This window comes from Periplaneta americana, chromosome 6 (assembly GCF_040183065.1).
Source record: "Periplaneta americana isolate PAMFEO1 chromosome 6, P.americana_PAMFEO1_priV1, whole genome shotgun sequence".
NCBI lineage: Eukaryota > Metazoa > Arthropoda > Insecta > Blattodea > Blattidae > Periplaneta > Periplaneta americana.
The window spans coordinates 141,823,425-141,841,950 of NC_091122.1; the positions used below are offsets into that span (position 1 = coordinate 141,823,425).

Here is an 18,526-nt window from a genome sequence, read left to right on the forward strand (position 1 = left end):
AGGTTATTTTGTTAAGTATTGATGAATGTTAGGTATTTTATAAAGCTCTGTTACTATGACCATTATGAGACAGCTGTTTTTTCCATTAAAAGTCATGATCATCAATAAAATTTGAGATGGGAACCCAAAGTCTCTGACGAAAAATATCTTAGTTATCAGTTGTTAAAGTTGTTTACATTTGATACATATAATCCAATATTAAACTGAAATAGGAGTTACGGAATAATATCGAATGATTTCGGACTTTGTTAGGGATTGGATGAACTGTTAAGAACTATTCAACTATGTTTTCAAAATTTAGCTTTTACAGAACCTGTAAAATTGCTGGCAAATGATGAGCAGTACACCACTGCACTGCTTTTTTTTTTTTTTTTTGTTTAAAAAGTCATCTGTCCAAAGACAGGCGTGAACCTCATAAGTGACACCAATATGACATAATTCACGAGGCAACTAAGCCAGGAGATAATGGGTATAGTGGCTAGTTTCTTTCCCTCTGCATTGCGTACTTTGGTGACTAGTAACATATTACATTAATCGGACTTAAGTTGTATACAAACAATTGAAGAGTTTTGAAAAAAAAAAAACAACCATAGTCCAAAAACAAATTTCCAGGAGAAACAAAAAACTATCTGGCATGGGTGTTGTTGACACTTCAAGTATGAAATTCAATCCCGTGAGTGTCAATTAGAGTGTTGTTTTGTTTCCTTAACCACTTCCGAAAGTGACCACATGATGTGCTGTCTCCAATTCTTTGTTGTTGACATTAGCGGTCTCTGAAAATAGGGTGCTAATGTTACTGTATGCATGAATGCATAACTTAATACAAGTGTTGTAATGTTTGGCTAGAGATGAAATATTGCAACACTGATTTTGTGAAGTCCACTCTTAACTGCGAATTTCTATAATCTTTCATTGGAGTAGTTAGAAGATAATCTAATTTTAAAATAATGAGTTATGCTCTATTTGTGTCAATTCAGTGGTGGCAAATATACTTTCAGAATTTTTCGATATAAATTAAGTGCAATTGTAAGCTTTAATATTCAAGAGAACTAATATTTTTACAGGATATTGAGGTTACTGGAGACAAGGATGACTCTCGTTGTCTTCATATCACAATTCACCGTCCATTGTCATCTGGCTCTTCTGCCAATCGTGTACCCTTGCTTTCAGCACGTTTCATTTTTGATGACCACATACGATGTATGGCAGCAAAGCAGAGGTAAGAAGTATTTGAAGTAAAATTCTGTAGATTGAGCAAACACTTGCAAAAAACAATCATGATTCATTCAGAGTAGTTAGTAGAGTTTAGGACTATCAAAGTATGGCTCTTTACTATGGGAGTTGATGTGTAATAATAGAGTGAGATAGACACTGAGATGTTTACTGGCATATTGGAAAAGAAAGAGACATTTCTATATTCTTAGCATTTAATTAATGAATAGACGCAGATCTTTAGGAAAAAACGTATTTTTCTATTGATAATGTACTCGTATAGTCCTAGCTTTGGGACTTAATATTTACATCTTTCATGAACATTTATGCTTAGAAAATGCGATTTGAGAGTGTCTAAATTAGCATATTTTGACGTTTTTACCTATTTTTGCCTATTTCAAAGTAAATAACAAAATTTTAATTTTTTTTCCGGTTTGTGAAATGCTATTTAAAAAAATCCAAATTCTATGTTTTAAGAACTACAACAGTGACTTCTCTCTTTTTCTATTTCTCTCTATCTATCTCTTTCTCTCTCCCTCTCCCTTTCCCTCTGTGAGTGGAGGAGCACTTTTATTATTGACTGTTTGAATCTACAGTAGCTAACTTTAATGACAACACTGGGCACAACCAACAATTTGGTAATTTAAATATGCTGAGGATTTAGAAATTCAGTATGCACCATTATGTAACTTTTTTCCTTTAGTTGAGTTCAATTTTCATGTCAGTGCAGTGGTGACAATGCCAAAAGTAGAGAGTTCCTAAGCAAGCCTCCTCAGAGACCTTCCTTCGATGCAGGAGCTGCTGAGCTGTTATGCCCCTGCTATTTTAGATTTATACAATATTTATATTTCAACTGAACAAGCATCAGACAGAGAAAAAATGAATGATAGGTTGCAAGAAACACCAAATGGTGTAAATTTCACTTGCAAAACTATACAACTTCTTCCAAACTCGTGTTGTGAGTAGCATAGTGTTATTCGATATACAAGTTGACATTGTATTTTATATTATTTTCTTTTATGTTTATCATATTCTTAGTAATTACGTTTGGTCCTTTATTTTTAAGAAACATATTATCGAAATATGACATACATAGAACATACATATTAGAACATGGCTGCAAAAGGGTATCTGTCGGATACAGGGGGGAGAGCCATTAATCCTTCCCATTGAAGGCTTTAAGGAACCAACCTGGACAAATACCCAATGTCCCATCCCTACCTTCCCGTGGTGCAGCTGTTAGTAAGCATAATTTTACGAGCTGAACTAAAGGGAGGGGCTACTCATCCATTAGCACTGGTCAGCTTGATGAGTTATTGACTGAATTTGGTATAATTTTCCTCTATCCAATACCTAATTCCCTCTTTACCCTTTCCTATCCAGTCCTCTGACTGAGCTCTTACTTTCTTCGACCCCGACGGCATTAGAGCATTCGGGGCCTAGGGATTCATTTCCCTTTCCTTCCTCCTCTTTCTACTTTTCTGTTCCTAGTGCTGACCTGCTATGGCACTAAAATCGTCCTCCAGTGACTTAAGGAGGGAAAGCTGGTGATCAACAAGATCTCCCAGCTAGGTCCAATGGACCCGTCGACCAACAGCAGGTGTGGTCCTCCAGACATTCTGGGGGTTGTGTGTGAATGAAGTAGCCACCAAAACGTTAAAATATGGTGTTCACTTAAATCGGCTACAACTCGCCATTTAACTCCAACATAAAATATTGGAGTGCAAGAGGTCAAATGACTTTATTGTCAAATGCCTGGCATTAGAAAACAACAACAACATATTAGAACATACATAATTATCAATAATGTCTTGTCATTGTTGTATGACTCTTTTAAACTTGAACATCTGTTATTTGTGCTTTCAATAGCATATTGTACAATATGTTCTGTCTTTGTGGCAGCCTGTTAATCCATACCTTATTTCACTAAGGTGATTGTCACAATTCTGAGATTTTAAGGAAAGACAAGAAACGAAACGAAATGAAATTTATTGTGGACTACTGCCTTAAGAAGACGAAAATTGTTAACCATAAAGACGGCTGTCTATGAAAATAATATTATTGTGAATTCTGAAGTTGGAAGTCTACATTCTCCCTTAATGCCTCAAGAATGACATTGACTGCCGACATTGTACAGACAGATTCTCGTAAACTATTGGGAGTTGGACTACCAGGTTTTGTGATCTGATAGAGAAGCCTTTTCTTATTAAAAATCATAAAATAGAAAAAATGGACAGCACCCTTATTGAAATAAGGTACAGTAATATAGGGAGCTGCTACAGTTTCGGTAAATAAATAAATGTAATTAGAACTTGCAGCAGTGGCGGTTTCTCGGGGGAGGGAAGGGAGGAACGTCCTCCTCACATTTTTCTTCTTTTGAAAGTAAATACCAGATGAAATATATGCGTTGAAATTCGAGGAAGATTCGATAATTTTTAAGTTCACAGCTATAAGAAAACCTCGGTTGATTGAGTTTTAAATGACGCGCACTCATGTGCTGCTAGAAAACTCTGAGAAAGATGCGAGATTGTTTGTGTGGAGGAAAGTCAATCCTTTCCTCCTTTACTGCAGTTAACACACATAGACAACAGCACACTAGCAGCGAGAGACTGAAGCAGAGTTTTAAAGCAAGTAAATGAACGGAGAGGGAGGAGATCCTCCTCTGAATCAGCGCATGGGCGGGAAATATAGTAACCGTCTGGTCGTGCAGCAAGCTCGCTACTACTGCCATCTAACGATGCTGCATTCAACCAGACTATAACACATCTAGGAGGAGGCACAATAAAAACACTTTCAATGCAAAGCTATGAAAGACACCATATAAACTTTTTTTTTTTAATTATAAAACAAAATATATTATTCATTGCACTTTATATAAGCTACTGTTCATGGTTTGAAACTTTCGAGGATATCTGACAGTTGAAGTTAGATTTATATAAAACAAAGAGGAAGTAGTTTTACGTTAGTATCGTAGATCGTTTTGGCCACTGAAATTCACTTCCATTCATTGTCTACTAGACAGGACAACAGCCAAGTTGTCAGTTTTGTACAAATATATTTGAAATTGAAAGTACTCCAAACTACATTATTTTAACATAAAAAAATTAATCGGCCACCGGCACCTTTGAACAATAATGATAATATGACTTTACAAGAACTGACATTCTTCAAAAGCATGTGATACTGAACTTGTAAAATTTACATGTGGCAACACAGACCACGTGAGTGGGTGCAGTTTTCTCGCTTTCCTAACAGATTATTTCCCATTCCCACTTCCGTAAAACGGTTCTAGTTATGTGTAGTAACTAGTCTCTTCCAACACGTGTGATGCTGTAGTGTGCGTGAAAAATGCTGAGAGTTTGTAAATTTCCTTGTAATTGTTAATTTGTGCAATTATTCAACAATGAATGGAAGTGAAAACATATTTTGGACAATTTAGGAAACTCAGTTTACAAGAACAGATTTTTGCTATACAAAACAAGGCCAACCCTAACACTATCTGGTCTTACATGTATGCATGTAGGCTAATTTGTAGCATGTTTCCCTCAAGAATGTGTCATTTTGCGCTGTTAACTTCTTTCCTCCTCTTAAGAAATATGCAGGAGCCGCCACTGACTTGCAGTAATATTTAAATGTGCATACTATGTATTCCACTTTTGTTGGTTATCTCTGTAGATCTAACATTTTAAGTCATGGTGAAATGTGTGACTTATGCTTTTGGTTACAGATTAACAAAGGGTCGTATTAAGGCACGGCAGAAAAAAATGCATATGATTGCAAGACTGTTAGACCTGCCAAGTAATGTTCAGCCTTGTCCATCACCCCCAGCTTACACTGTGCTGACAAGACATTCTGATGGCACAAGTTCTAGTGAGTAGCGCTTTATGACTTACAGAAATGAGAAACTAAAAATTTACTAGCTATTTGCCAGATTTATAATTTTTCTCTCCTCTCATCTTACAAATGTTCTAGCTTTAGAAATGGAATAATTCTTCATCCTATTTCTTCTAGGATGTTAGAAGACAACCAACTTAAAGCATAACAAATAGAAGTAGAAACTGTAATCACCATTAACACATTATGTGGTCCACAGCAAAACTATACAACTTCTTCCAAAATCGTGTTGTGAGTAGTATAGTGTTATTCGATATACAAGTTGACATTGTGTTTTATAGTATTTTCTTTTATGTTTATCATATTCTTAGTAATTATGTTTGGTTCTTTATTTTTAAGAAATGTTTATTATTTATTTTCCAATGACAGGTACTGAGATTTACATCTTTGACCTAAACACAACTTCAATATTAAAAAAAAAAAAAAAAAAAAGAAAGAAAAAAAAAGACAAATGCAAAAGAAAAAGAAAATGTCCTTCATTGTGTCATTAAGTTTCTCGCCTCCCAGTATGGGTCACACTCTTTTACTTTGGCTAAGGTTGGGCAGTAAAGTAGGTGGTCCCTGTTCACATCTTCTTGTAGATCACACAAGGTACATTTTGAGTCTGGCAATAAGCCAAAACAATGGAGGTGTTGAGCTAGGCAGTCATACGCAGTGCATAAGTGGAACTTTGCAACTGCTTCGTTTCTTGGTCTATTTGGTATTTCTGAGATGTTCCTTTGCCAGTATTTCTCTTGTATTCTGCTCTTAATATTAAAGTTGTGTGTCATTATACAGATCTTTTTGCTGTTAGAGAAAATTCCCAGGGTGCACCACAAGGAGGTAGGTCTATTTCACACCCCATTTTTAAGACATATATTATCGAAATATGACATACATAGAACTTGTAACTGAAAGTAAGTTTTAATCTTTCAAGGTAATATGAAGATAGTGTTTCGATAAGATTTGTGTAAAACACGTTCGTACAATTCGTCATAATTGAGAGAATAAATTCCTATATTAAATTTCATTCTTCCCTACATTCTGCTCTTTCATAGTACAGTATTAAGTTCTTCTTTATACAGACGGACTTTTGTTTTTGTAGAAAGAAGTTTCTTACTCTGGCTGCATTGTGATTCAGATTCTTAATTTTTTTCTTTAATTTTGTGACAGTTTGAGCATCAGAGAGAATCTGGTGGTTCAGGACTATATTCACTCATCCAAATCGCCACAATCCACAGACATTGAAGAAGTCTTCATAATTGATGTGACGAGTTAGTTTGAGAATCATCAGTCCACTGCTGTGGAGTAACATTTAACATGAAATTAGTGGGTCTGGGTTCAAATCCTGGTTGGGACAAGTTACCTGTGTGAGGCTTTTCTCAGGGTTATCCTTCAAGTCGTTAAGAGCAAGTGCTGGATAACTTTCGGCACTGGACTCTCAACTCATTTTGCTGGCATTATCACCTTCTTCTCATTCAGACACTAGATAACTATCAGAGCCGATAAAGCGTCATAAATAAACCAGTTAAAAAAATTGAGAATCATTGTTTTGTCTAGTTCCAGATATTTTTACTAATAGATACTAATATATGACTACAGTCTTTTTATATGTAATTTTCTTTGTATCACTTGTAAGGCGAAGTATTTGGGCAAATTAGGGAAAGTGTGAGATATCGTCTCTGACTTTAATAGTCATCTCTCTCAAAGTATTTTTCACCTAAAAGTTGATTAAAAATTTTATTACGAATTCATCAGCAAAGGCAACATCTCAAATATTTCTAATTTTCCAGTGAGGTCTCTTTCCTTCCAAGGAATAGCTTTATGTCACTTCAGAAGTCACTTCTTTTCCAGGGGTGTGTATATATATATATATTTTTATTTTATTTTATTTTATTGGGTTATTTTACGACGCTGTATCAACATCTAGGTTATTTAGCGTCTGAATGATATGAAGGTGATAATGCCGGTGAAATGAGTCCAGGGTCCAGCACCGAAAGTTAACCCTCGCGTTACGGAATGCACACTGGTTCGAGTCCTCGTGGGGAAAGAAATTTTCTCATGAAATTTCGGCCAGTGTATGGACCGGTGCCCACCCAGCATTGTGATGCACTTGGGGAGCTACTATATGTAGCGAAAATCCGGTTTCGCAAACCAGCTATAATGGCTGGGGGGATCATCATGCTAACCATTCTGGTTGGATGATCGTTCACCTCTGCTTCGGCATGTGGACGTGAGATCAGCAGCCGGCTGGTCGGTCTTGGCCCTTCATGAGCTGTAGCGCCACGGATTTACTTTTTTACAAAAGTATTGTGGAGCATTTTAAAACTATCTTGTCGCCTGGGAATTCGTTGTTTTCTTATAAGGAATAGCTTTACCTAAAATTTTCGAAATTCTGTATTTCGAAATTAAATTTTCAACGATAATTGCACAAACAGCGCTCATTGAGTGCGATCATTCTTTTGGAGCAGGAGAGTCATATTAACAGCTTGCTGGCATGGAGGGAGAAGGTACGTCGGAATAACAAATAAAAATAAAACTCAATATTATAGATTTTAGCAGCTGATAGAAGCTGGTGTTGCATAGCGTGGTAAGCTGTGTCAAGGTCCTTAAATGACACACCAATGCAATACCCATGGCTGGATGAATGCAACAAGAGATAGTTGATAAGTCTACCGTAGAAAAGAATGAATTGCGAGTGATACACATTCTAACATCGTCTTTAGCGCAAATTGGATTCAGTAAAAGTACTTATGCATAATAACCCAATATTGGTACCTCACTGGAAATGTTATTGATGTAAGATTTTGTGTTACTTAAAACTGATAGTAATACATTCCACTACAGTTATGTTGTTTTGTTTAGCAGAAATGAAGAAAAATAGAGTGCACAGTTCATTAGAATGTAGTGTGAAAGTTGCGGAAAATACTACATCGTAAAATATTTTATTTATAGGCCTTGTTTATAAAATTGTTCTCAATATTGTACTATGGGTATTATTGTTCCAATGCTTTGTATAAAGCTTATTGTGCTATTAAAATGTATTTGAGCATATAATTTATTGTTTGTATGCCTAAGTATAATGCATCAACCATATACATGTGCTTAAATGACTGATGTGCATCAATATGTGCCACAGTAATATGCATCAACAATGTAAGTGCCGTATCTTGGCACTTAACCGGTTGATGCGTAACTATAATGCGATCGTTTTTCTTTCGGCTAAGTGCAATATTGGAATATGTCCATAATAGTGCATATAACTCACATTTATGCAGATAGTATGAATCAATACATGAAACATTATTATATGTGTGGTTATCAAGTGTGCAAGAATTAAATATATGTTTCCAGAATTAAAAATGTTTCAAAATCTTCTAACGCGTTTTTCTCGAAACTAACAGAATGTTGCATAGCCGGTTGATGCATATTGCCATCCAATTGTAAGTACTATTTCTTATGTCTTCCACATTTTATACAAGTTGTTATTATGTTGAACGTTTTCTAAGAGGTAGTAAACGAGGTATATTTTAAATACTCTGAAGTGATTGGTAAGAATTATACATAGTTGCAGAGGTTGCTTATTTGTAGCAAATTATTTGTGTAATTTTGTTATTCAGGACCAGCAAGTAGCCGATTAGCCCGAGAACCTGGCCATCATCGTCCATTATTCACTGCAAACAACAAGGTTCCAGGATTTGCTACAGTGGCAATGAGGAGAGAAAGTATGCCTCCTCTGGGAAGATTGGCCTCCCCATCTAAAAGACGCTCAGACTCCCAAGGTAAATGAATACATAATTTAAATACCAAAAACATTAGATCTAGATTCATTTTCCGAGTTGAGAGGCCGTGGTCTGTTGGTTGGTTTTCTACCAGACATTTCATCTGCAACTGCGGCAGAAATCTTCAGTGGAGTGGTATCCGAGGTCGCAAAACTCTTCTTGGCGTACCTGAGGCAACTGATCCTGTGGCTGGTTGTGCTGGTGTATTTATAGTGCAACTAGCGGGCCGAGGCCTGTTGTCGCTGCGGTCCGCGCCACTATGTTCGCTGCTCCTGTTCTGGGTTCCGTCCTTCTGTTGTATGGCTTCTTATCTGTTCTATTTAGGACCGGGTACCAACATTTGTTTAGCTTTACACCTTCTTTCTTGCGATTAAAGTTATTGTCATGTTTATAGATTTCAATCGCTTCTCTATGTAGACAGGGAAAGAAGTGTGTCGTCGTGCTCAAGATGTCCGTGTCCTTAAATCGTATGTTGTGATCGCCCTCTTGATAAGCATGTGCTGCCACTGCTGATTTGTCGCTTTGTCCTAGGCGCGGACCGCAGCGACTACAGGCCTCGGCCCGCTAGTTGCACTATAAATACGCCCACACAATCAGCCACAGGATCAATTGCCTCAGGTACGCCGAGAAGAGTTTTGCGACCTCGGATACTACTCCACTGAAGATGTCTGCCGCAGTGCAGACGAAACGTCTGGTAGAAAACCAACCAACAGACTACGGCCTCTCAGCCTGGAAAATGAATCTAGATCTATAGACTCAGGCCGTGAAAGCCTACACTACAACATTAACCAAAAACATTTATTATATCTACTCTGTGTGTTACAGTGACTTGGTTTGAGTGAAGTGTGTCACTTTTGTAAAGTTTTCGTATTGTCATGAAAATACTGAAACATCCTGACTTTTTAATTATGTACCTGTTTGTAATTCCAGAGCGCCTAGCACGCAGTGGTCATGTTGTTCGATCCCGAGAAGGATCACCAAGGTTGCCTCGTCCTCGAAGTGAAGAAATTCCCCTTGAAGATATGGGCACAAAGGTAAATATTTCTTCTACACGTTTTTAATTATCATAATGAATTATCAAGAGTAACATCTAATTTGTTGTCTATGTAACATCAAATTTGGACCATTGCTCATATGGAGACACTGTTGCAAGGTATTGAGGAAAGTGACATAGACATAGAAGAACCTGTTATCACAGCTTACTTGCATATTTAAGTGTTATAGATATAAATGTATTTGTATGGACTACAGAGTTGTGGAGAGTGATGTTTGTCTATGAGATATAGTAAGAGGATTGTTGCGAAGTTTATACACCTACTTATAGAATAATCTTCAATTATCAGTGCTACAATCAGTATGAGCCTCTGCTTCTTCAAAGACTCTCTGTCCATGGTGATTTAGAAGATTTTTGTTATTATCAGTTGATTGTAGGATGAAAACACAGCTTATTTTGTGTAATTTCCTAAATTTAATCAATAAGGATGATTTATGTTCTCTCTTGAAAGATATATACCATTTTAAAATAATTTATTACACAAATATAACTTCTACATGAAATGCTCAATAAGTTTTTGTAGCTTTATTCTCTTCAGCTCTAATCAACAATAACAACAATCCAGGTTTCTGTATTCAATTTCGGTCCATTGATCTGTAACTAAAATGATGTCTGATTGTATGGAAAGCTAGTGCTCCCTCTCCAGCTAACACCAAGGATTGATATAGAGTCCACACCTGTGGAGTAACGGCTAGCGCGTCTGGCCGCAAAACCAGGTGGCCTGGGTTCGATTCCCGGTGGGGGCAAGTTACCTCGTTGAGGTTTTTCTGGGGTTTTCCCTCAACCCAATATGAGCAAATGTTGGTTAACTTTCGGTGCTTGACCCCAGACTTATTTCACCAGCTGTATCACCTTCATCTCATTCAGATGCTAAATAACCTAAGATGTTGATGAAGTGTCATAAAATAACCTAATTAAAAAAAATTGATGTCGATTGTTGCTGAAGAAACATCTTATCCAAAGTTAAGGTGGAACTACAGCCTTGCAGATTTCTTTTATGTTTTCGTGTGCCGGTGTAATGCTCCAAATCTTAGCATCCTATTAATGATAAAAATAAAAAAAATATATCAGTTCGGGAAACTGGAATTAAATTACGTTACTATACCCAAAACTAATGTAGATATACATATATATGAGTGCAACCATTTATACTCACCTTTATTACCCCTGCAGTGGCTGAGTGGTCAGACCTCTGGCTTGTCAAGCAGGCAGCCTGAGTTTGAGCCCCGGTCAAGTCTGGAATTTTTCATTGAAAAATTCATAGTGACACTTGTGGCGGACAAGGTCGCAGTTGGGGTTTTTCTCGGGGTTCTTCATATTTATTAGGCATCTACATCATTCTGTCACCATTTCTCCATTTCGTCATCATTCCATAGCATTCTCCGATTGCCGGCTGGAAACGCATGGAGAGGCTGGCCTAAGGATGAGGGGGGTTGCCTGCTCGAAACCTGGGTACGCAGTGAACCTTAGTGTATCAGCCGGTGTGGGTTTGGGAATGTGCATAGCTTGAGGCCTCAAAATCATGCCTTCCTTTCTTAAGAGAGGGATATTTTTTGAAGACTTAATCACTAAATTTGCATTTACGTTTGGACATTATAATGAAATCACAAAACCCACAAAATTCACATAACACACTTTCTCAAGCACAATGACTGAAGAAGATGAAGGCAACGCGATACATTATTTACTCAAAACCCTCTAGGAAACATTGGTGCTGCAGTCTTGTGTGCTTTTAGAAAATTGTTCAATCTTGCAAACCAAACATAAAATATAATACTGATGACCTAAAAAGGAGGACATTTGCCAATTTTTAAAAAATCCGTCCATACCCTGGACGAATTCTTAAAAAAGGGGAAATTAATCCGGACGTCTGGTCACTCTAACCTCGATTGAAACTGAGATTCTGTCCTTGTAAGCCAAAACTTTAACTATTCACCCAAATAGCATTGCTGGATTATTATATTACTGGAAGCAGCTTTAGTAAAGAATATTTAGTGTTGTAATATCCTCAACTTTAATCCTTATCTTTGAGAATAATGTGCAAAATTTGGAATTTAAGTAAATAAAAAAGTTTCTTGATTTACTTTGAAGAATCACATGATGTGCGTGTCCTCCAATATGTGTGTATATCTTATATCAGTATCTTACATTATAAGGAATTGATAAGTAAGAAAAATAATTTAAGAAATAGATTTTGCACCGTTTCGAAATAAATCATAATTACTGAAGTTTTGAGGATTTCATTTGTTTTAAGTATACAAATGTTGATATCCCTATTCTATTTTTAGAAGGATCCAAAAGTTGGCTGAAATCCTCCAATGTCAAACAATATTGCAGCCCAGCATAAACTTATATGATTGTAAGCTTTCGTTACTGCGTATGGAAATAACAGGTAAATGCGATTTTTCTCTTTAAGGGTCATAAGTATTATGTCCATATGCAAAAATCTGTAAAACTAAACGTTACATTTTAAAGTTGTGTACAGTAAATTAAATTAGAGACAAATATTAATTTGCCAATAAATGGAGATTGGGTATAGAGTTCAATGTCCAGGACATGGCCATCAGGATGTTGTGTGTACAAAGTGCAGTGTATTGAAATGTCAGAAATGTGTACAAAGAAAGTGCCTCGTGTTGTTCGAAGAAAATTGTTTTTTAGAACATTTTTGCATATCATGTTACTTTCTCTCACTTTTGTGATAATCCTTACTCCAATCTCCATTTTCGTCTTGCACATCTCTGAGATTGTTTCAAACTTTTGTCATTAAAAATAATTGTTCTGATTTAGAAATGTCATCTGTGGAATATTGTGTTTACTTTTCACACTTTTTTTTCCTGTTACAGCAGTTTATATTTATGACAAATGTTATGTCAAATACTTTTTAAGGAAGAATTATTATAATTATAATGTGGAACATCTCTCATTGAAATTAGAAACTCTGAAAACTGAAATGTCTGCAAATTCCCTAAAATACTAAGTAATACAGCAAAATTTCTATTATTGTTGCTCATTAGTTTAAAAAATTGTATTGATTAGTGAAACAATGAACATTTAAACCCGTGTCATAACAGCAGTTCATTCCCAAAGCTCAGCCTGTTAAATATAAACATACTTTCTTAAAGAATTAACTCCGAACAAAATGAAAGAAAAGCCATAAATACCATCTCACTACTATCATGTTGGTTAAATTAATGAAACATTTAATTCAGTAGATTTTTTGCAACACTTTTACATAGATGCTTAATAAATGTTTTATAATTCTGTACTAAATAGAGTGTTTTTTGAGGAGGTACCATTTATGTTTACTGTGGCTACGAAACTTTTGATAACAATAGATCTCGCTCATTGAATGTGGTACTGAAATAACCTGCTAGTTTTGAAATATTTATATTTTTGTTTATTATTATTAATGGTCTTTGTATTATTGTATGAGGAATTTAATATGCATAGATTATGTCCACAGTTTTTTCACCATCTTCAAAATCACTAACGTCTTCTAATGAAGTAATATTTGTACACATCTTTACCATTTTCGAACTCATTGCACTTTTTTTTTTGAAGTCACCTTCTGAAAAATAAATCTATACTGTTACCCACAACGATAATAGAAGTTGTGCTATAATGGTAGTGGTAGTGGTAATATAATAATAATAATAATAATAATAATAATAATAATAATAATAATAATAATAATAATAATAATAATAATAATAATAATAATGACAATGACGATGACAATTATGACAGTTCCCACTATTAACTGAATTACCAGAGCATCAGTGTTTCACAGCAGAGATCTAGTTCAAGTGACATTTGTGGTGAACAAAAATTGAGGGCAGGTTTTGTATAGTAATTCTCGTTTTGTTTCTCCTGACATTTTTCCACCATTTCTTCAGTCTTTATTGTCAATAAAAATTAAATAGATAAATAAAAGTCATACTGCTATTGACGGTGTTTAATCTTACCTTAAATTACAGGTACAACAAATGTTTAAAATGATGTCCAACAGCTCGTGGACAAGTTTAATTGAATTGTTGAACACCAGCCCTAGTTCTTCTTGTGGAGTATTATGAAGGACATTACGAATGTTATGTAATGGATGCTCATGTAACTGATGAGATGCTTCCGAATTCCAATAACAAATTGCTTTGAGAACTTACATATCCCAATTTTAACTTATATAGTCATTGTTCTTCAGTAAAAAATTTGAGATCTGGATTCTCAATGCCATTGTTTTTCAGTAAAAAATATCAGATCTGGATTCTCAATGCCGCCATATACAGACTGCAAAAACCAGGTACAAAACTGAATTTTAGCACTGCTATTGGGAGTAGCCAGTCTTTGAACCATTGAATCTTAATGCAGTCAAGAATTTCAACAATCTTGTTGCTGTTTGTGCAGATTCACATGAAACTGCATACTGTGCTGCTAGACTTTTGAGACATTTTCTTGGACTTCTTTCTAATGCTTTTCCAATTTCGTCTAATTTATCTTACGTTAAAACAGTCTTTCCCCTGTTTGCTTTCTTGTCCCAACAGAATCTCTCGAGATTGGAAACTCTATAGGATAAGGTTACCAGAATTTTTACCTGAAATCCGGGGACACCTGCCAACCTCCACATTACGATCACTACATTACCTTGTACCGTTTTTGGAGGGGGGAGGGGAGTGAGTGTCCAATACCTACCCAATTCACTTGCGTGATTCAGGTTCCGTAGATAGATGGCAGGACTGTTATATAAATTATTTGAGAATGGACGAAGATAATTTTCAGTTTGTCCAGACTTGTGCATCACTCGTGTACAACAGTTATAGTCTCTGCTATTTTTATGTACACTTCTCGTCTTTTATTTCTGTTTTTGTAGTCCTTGCTTCGTGTTTTATAACATTTCATATTTTGCTTCATATTCTCATATCAGCATATTGGTCCAACAACATTTTTTATAAAAGATAGGATGAAGAAACTTTTATAAAAAAAACCATTACATTGTCATATATTTCATAAAAGATCTTCGTCAAAGAACTTTGATAGTGTAATACCAGCCTTAAAAATAGAACTTATCTGTTAACGTCTCTGATGTTAACGATTTAACAATATTAAAATAAAGTCGTGTTTGTAATCAGGGACAATTTAGGAAGTTTATTAAAAACAGGGGACAGATTTTAGCAGGAACAAAAGTATGAATTCGGGGACTGTCCCCGGGAAACAGGGCCTTACTTGTAACCTTGCTGTAGGATGTGACCATTCAATAATTTCATTCTGTCTTCCCACACCTCTTTTTTTTCGTGATTTTGAATCATTTAATTGTATAGAATAAATAATTTATTTTGATAGTTTTTATTCAGTAGTGTTTGTTGTCTGCAGTGTAGTCATAAAATGTTAGGCCAATTTTTAAAGGATTTTTCGTGATAAATGTATTATTTTAGAGTAATCAAAATCCTAGTCCTAAATGTATCTTACTATACTGTTTCATTACTTACTACTTATTTATTGAAAAATGACATAAATAACATGACAATTAGGACAATTTGAATTAATAGAGAACCCATTTTTCAGAGGCAGGAGTTTTCTTGGGTAGAATATGATTCTGACACTCCTCTTTTCTCCCTACTTTCTTTCTCCATTTGTACTTCTTAAAAGACCTTACATTTCGTTGACAACACATACATAATGTAGATACAAAAATTCAAAGCTATAAAGTACACATTCTTATATAGTTCATAGGGAATAAAATATACTGTACTAGATGCAGATTATCGTCAAGAATACTTTCAAAATATTCTAATTAGTCATGTAATGTTGTAATGAGTACCGAAATCAAAATTCATTATCATTATGCTGTTCGTGATTCAGAATTATATATTCTGTAAATTTATTTAATAAAAGTGAAGTTAACAAATTTCACATTTCTTTATTTGAAACCAGTTCTGCATCTTTTCACAGATGACAGAATTAAAATTTTGATTATTGCAGCACAAACCTCGAAATGGTGGTACTGTTACACCTACTCCTCCAGAAGTTGCCAGTGGACCTCCACAATTTCCATTGAAGCGGCCTTCCTTTCCATATTCTGCGGCACCAGTTGGAACTCCAGACCCCACACCAGCAGTTGTAGTACCAACACAAGAGCCTTCAGCCATTGCAGCAGCAGCAAACACTGAAAAGCCACCTGCACCCCCCTCTGAAGAGACTTCCTTCACTCAGTTGCCCTCAGAGAATGGAGTTTTAGAAAAGGAAGAAAGAAAGACTCGTAGAAGAGGAATGGTAGAAACTGTGTGACTAAATCATGGTTTAGGTGTAAAAAAATAATTTATTTAATGCAATTATGCGTATGATATTAGTGTGATCATCATATTATATATTTCTGAATATGTACAATTTTTCTTTGTTTAATTTCACTGAACTTTAACAATAACTTCAGAAAATAACACTTAACAAGATCAAAATAAATAGTGAAATACAAATTGAGATTAGCAGAACTTTTTTCAGGGCTTAATTTGTTAAATATTTGTAGGATATTTATGATTATGGTATTTTCAACTTGAAAAGGGGTAGTTAGTAAATGTATCATATATTTTATTTGTAAATACTGAATGATAAAATATTGAAAGGTAGTTACTTATTATTTTCACAAATAAATTTCAATATTTACAATTTATAATTATATCTCGAAGCATGTAAACTTGCAAGCGTATAAAAGAAAGAATGAACTTCATTATATACTTTCGACTGACTACTGTATATAGTGAATGTAACAATTTCATCATTATGCTCAATTTCTTTGTTCATTTTTCAGTGACATTAAAATGCTAGTTGGTATAAGAGTGAATTACATATGAGCCTGCAGATTTAATAGCATCGAGCTACTGTACTAATGTAAGCATTTTTATGGACAGGCTTTATCAGACAATAAGATTATGATCTATTGCTGTCCATGATAGCTCTTGATTTGTTTTATAGTACAAAAGTAGAGAAATGGAAGTACTATAAGTACAGGAATAAGTTTTTCTTAAGAACATAAGAACAACAAAATATGCTTCTTGTGTGCCTATAAAAGAAACGATAGGGAATATTTGTAATAATGAATGTTCATGTTCATTATTGCTGGGAAATAAAAACCGTGAGCTCTTAGGCGCTTTCGTAGCAAAACATATCAGACAAAAGCTTTGTTTTATTACACAAAGTATGTGTGGCAAGATGATAAAGAATATGTCACTTTTATGTATCGTTTTTCACACAAAAAGAAGTTCGTCTGTAATGTGCGTTAACAATATAATTTATATACCTTTGTACTAAAAGCCAGTGAATGCATTACAAATAACACTATTGTTGCTTACAAAAGGATTCAATCCTGGCCACACATACTAAAGAAATGAAGTAAAATCATTCTGCAAATTGTTAGAATTTTTATTATATCTTGGCTAATGCAAGACACGCAGGTCTGCATGTTATTAGTCATTACGAAAGTTTTAGTTGTTAAGGTATCTAACACGCGCAAAAAATATTTTCTTTATATTAAATATCGTAACTTTGTACATATGCACATGTGTACATGTGATTTTCCTAATGGTGAAATGAAGTGGTAGAATCTTAAAAGTGTTGTGTGAATGATCATGTTATTGAATCGTAAAATTTTGTTGTAGCTGTGCATATATTAACAATGGTAGTACTACACGTAATAATAATTTCCAGTTATTGGTATGTGTTGTATGAATACAAGATTCAAACTCTGTAGAATTTGTAATAGTTTAGAGAATGGAATGAGACTCTAGAAACAATCTCCTTCTTGTTGTCTGAGAACATCTTTTTGTAGATAATTTGAATATGTTGACGAATATATGAATCCTTAGATAAGTTAGTTCCTGCAACTTTGAATTTAACTCAGCCTGTGTTATTGTGTTAATATATTATTTTATGTCTATTTTCATGCAACAGTGTCTCTCTTGCATATGTAAGTGATCTCTACAAGTTTTTCAACTCCTCTTTAGATACGGAATTATGAATTTTATTGTGGAAATCTGAAAGTCTGAGATTTCGGTATAAAAAGCCTTCATTACATCCTTGCTGAACCAATTAAACCCACAGCCTGAAAATAAGATGTGTTAACTTTCAACAGACTATTTCCGATAAACCTGTGTAGTGCTTTCTCCTTTCCTAGGAATTAAGGTGCTGTTGTAGTACCATTAGTAAGAGTGTATTGGATGCAGGATAATGGTCTGTGTGTAAAATTTAATCAATGAACTAATCATAAGTTGTATTTTACTGCTAAGGATGAGCATACATGTCCTGTAACTACAGGGTTTTTGCTGTGTATTTTAAAGAAAAGACAAACACACGTCCAAATGAGAAACTATATTCGATATGCAAATCTGGCTTTCAGGTATAGCTCCCTCTGAAGCTGACTTGAATAATTTCAAGGGAAAAATTGTTCTGGGTCCGGGTATTGAACCCAGAACCTTTGGCTGAGCGTGCCAATGCTCTACCGACTGAGCTACCCAGGAACTGTAACCGACGCCGACTCAATTTTTCTCTTTATATTCACATACCTCAAGGGGCTGATAAGACACCAGAACCCAACACTGAGTGCACACAAACTCTGTGTGAC

At 35.1% G+C, this 18,526-nt stretch overlaps 1 protein-coding gene across 4 annotated transcripts in view; it reads left to right on the forward strand.

Moving 5' to 3' along the window:
- ema (C-type lectin domain containing ema) overlaps positions 1–17,848 on the forward strand; it is a 43,582-nt gene extending 25,734 nt beyond the window's left edge. The window contains exons 16-21 of one of the 4 annotated variants that reach the window (XR_011332707.1): positions 1,065–1,219; positions 4,940–5,082; positions 8,706–8,867; positions 9,798–9,901; positions 12,210–12,313; positions 15,895–16,030. Coding sequence is in view for 2 of the 4 variants with exons in the window: in XM_069829180.1 (XP_069685281.1) it covers positions 1,065–1,219; positions 4,940–5,082; positions 8,706–8,867; positions 9,798–9,901; positions 15,895–16,200 (870 nt within the window). In the remaining 2 variants the exon portion in view is untranslated. Of the gene's footprint in view, positions 1–1,064; positions 1,220–4,939; positions 5,083–8,705; positions 8,868–9,797; positions 9,902–12,209; positions 12,314–15,864 lie in introns of all 4 variants that reach the window. The other 3 variants (XR_011332708.1, XM_069829181.1, XM_069829180.1) reach the window with 3 other exon arrangements.
- The last annotated feature ends 678 nt before the right edge of the window (positions 17,849–18,526 follow it).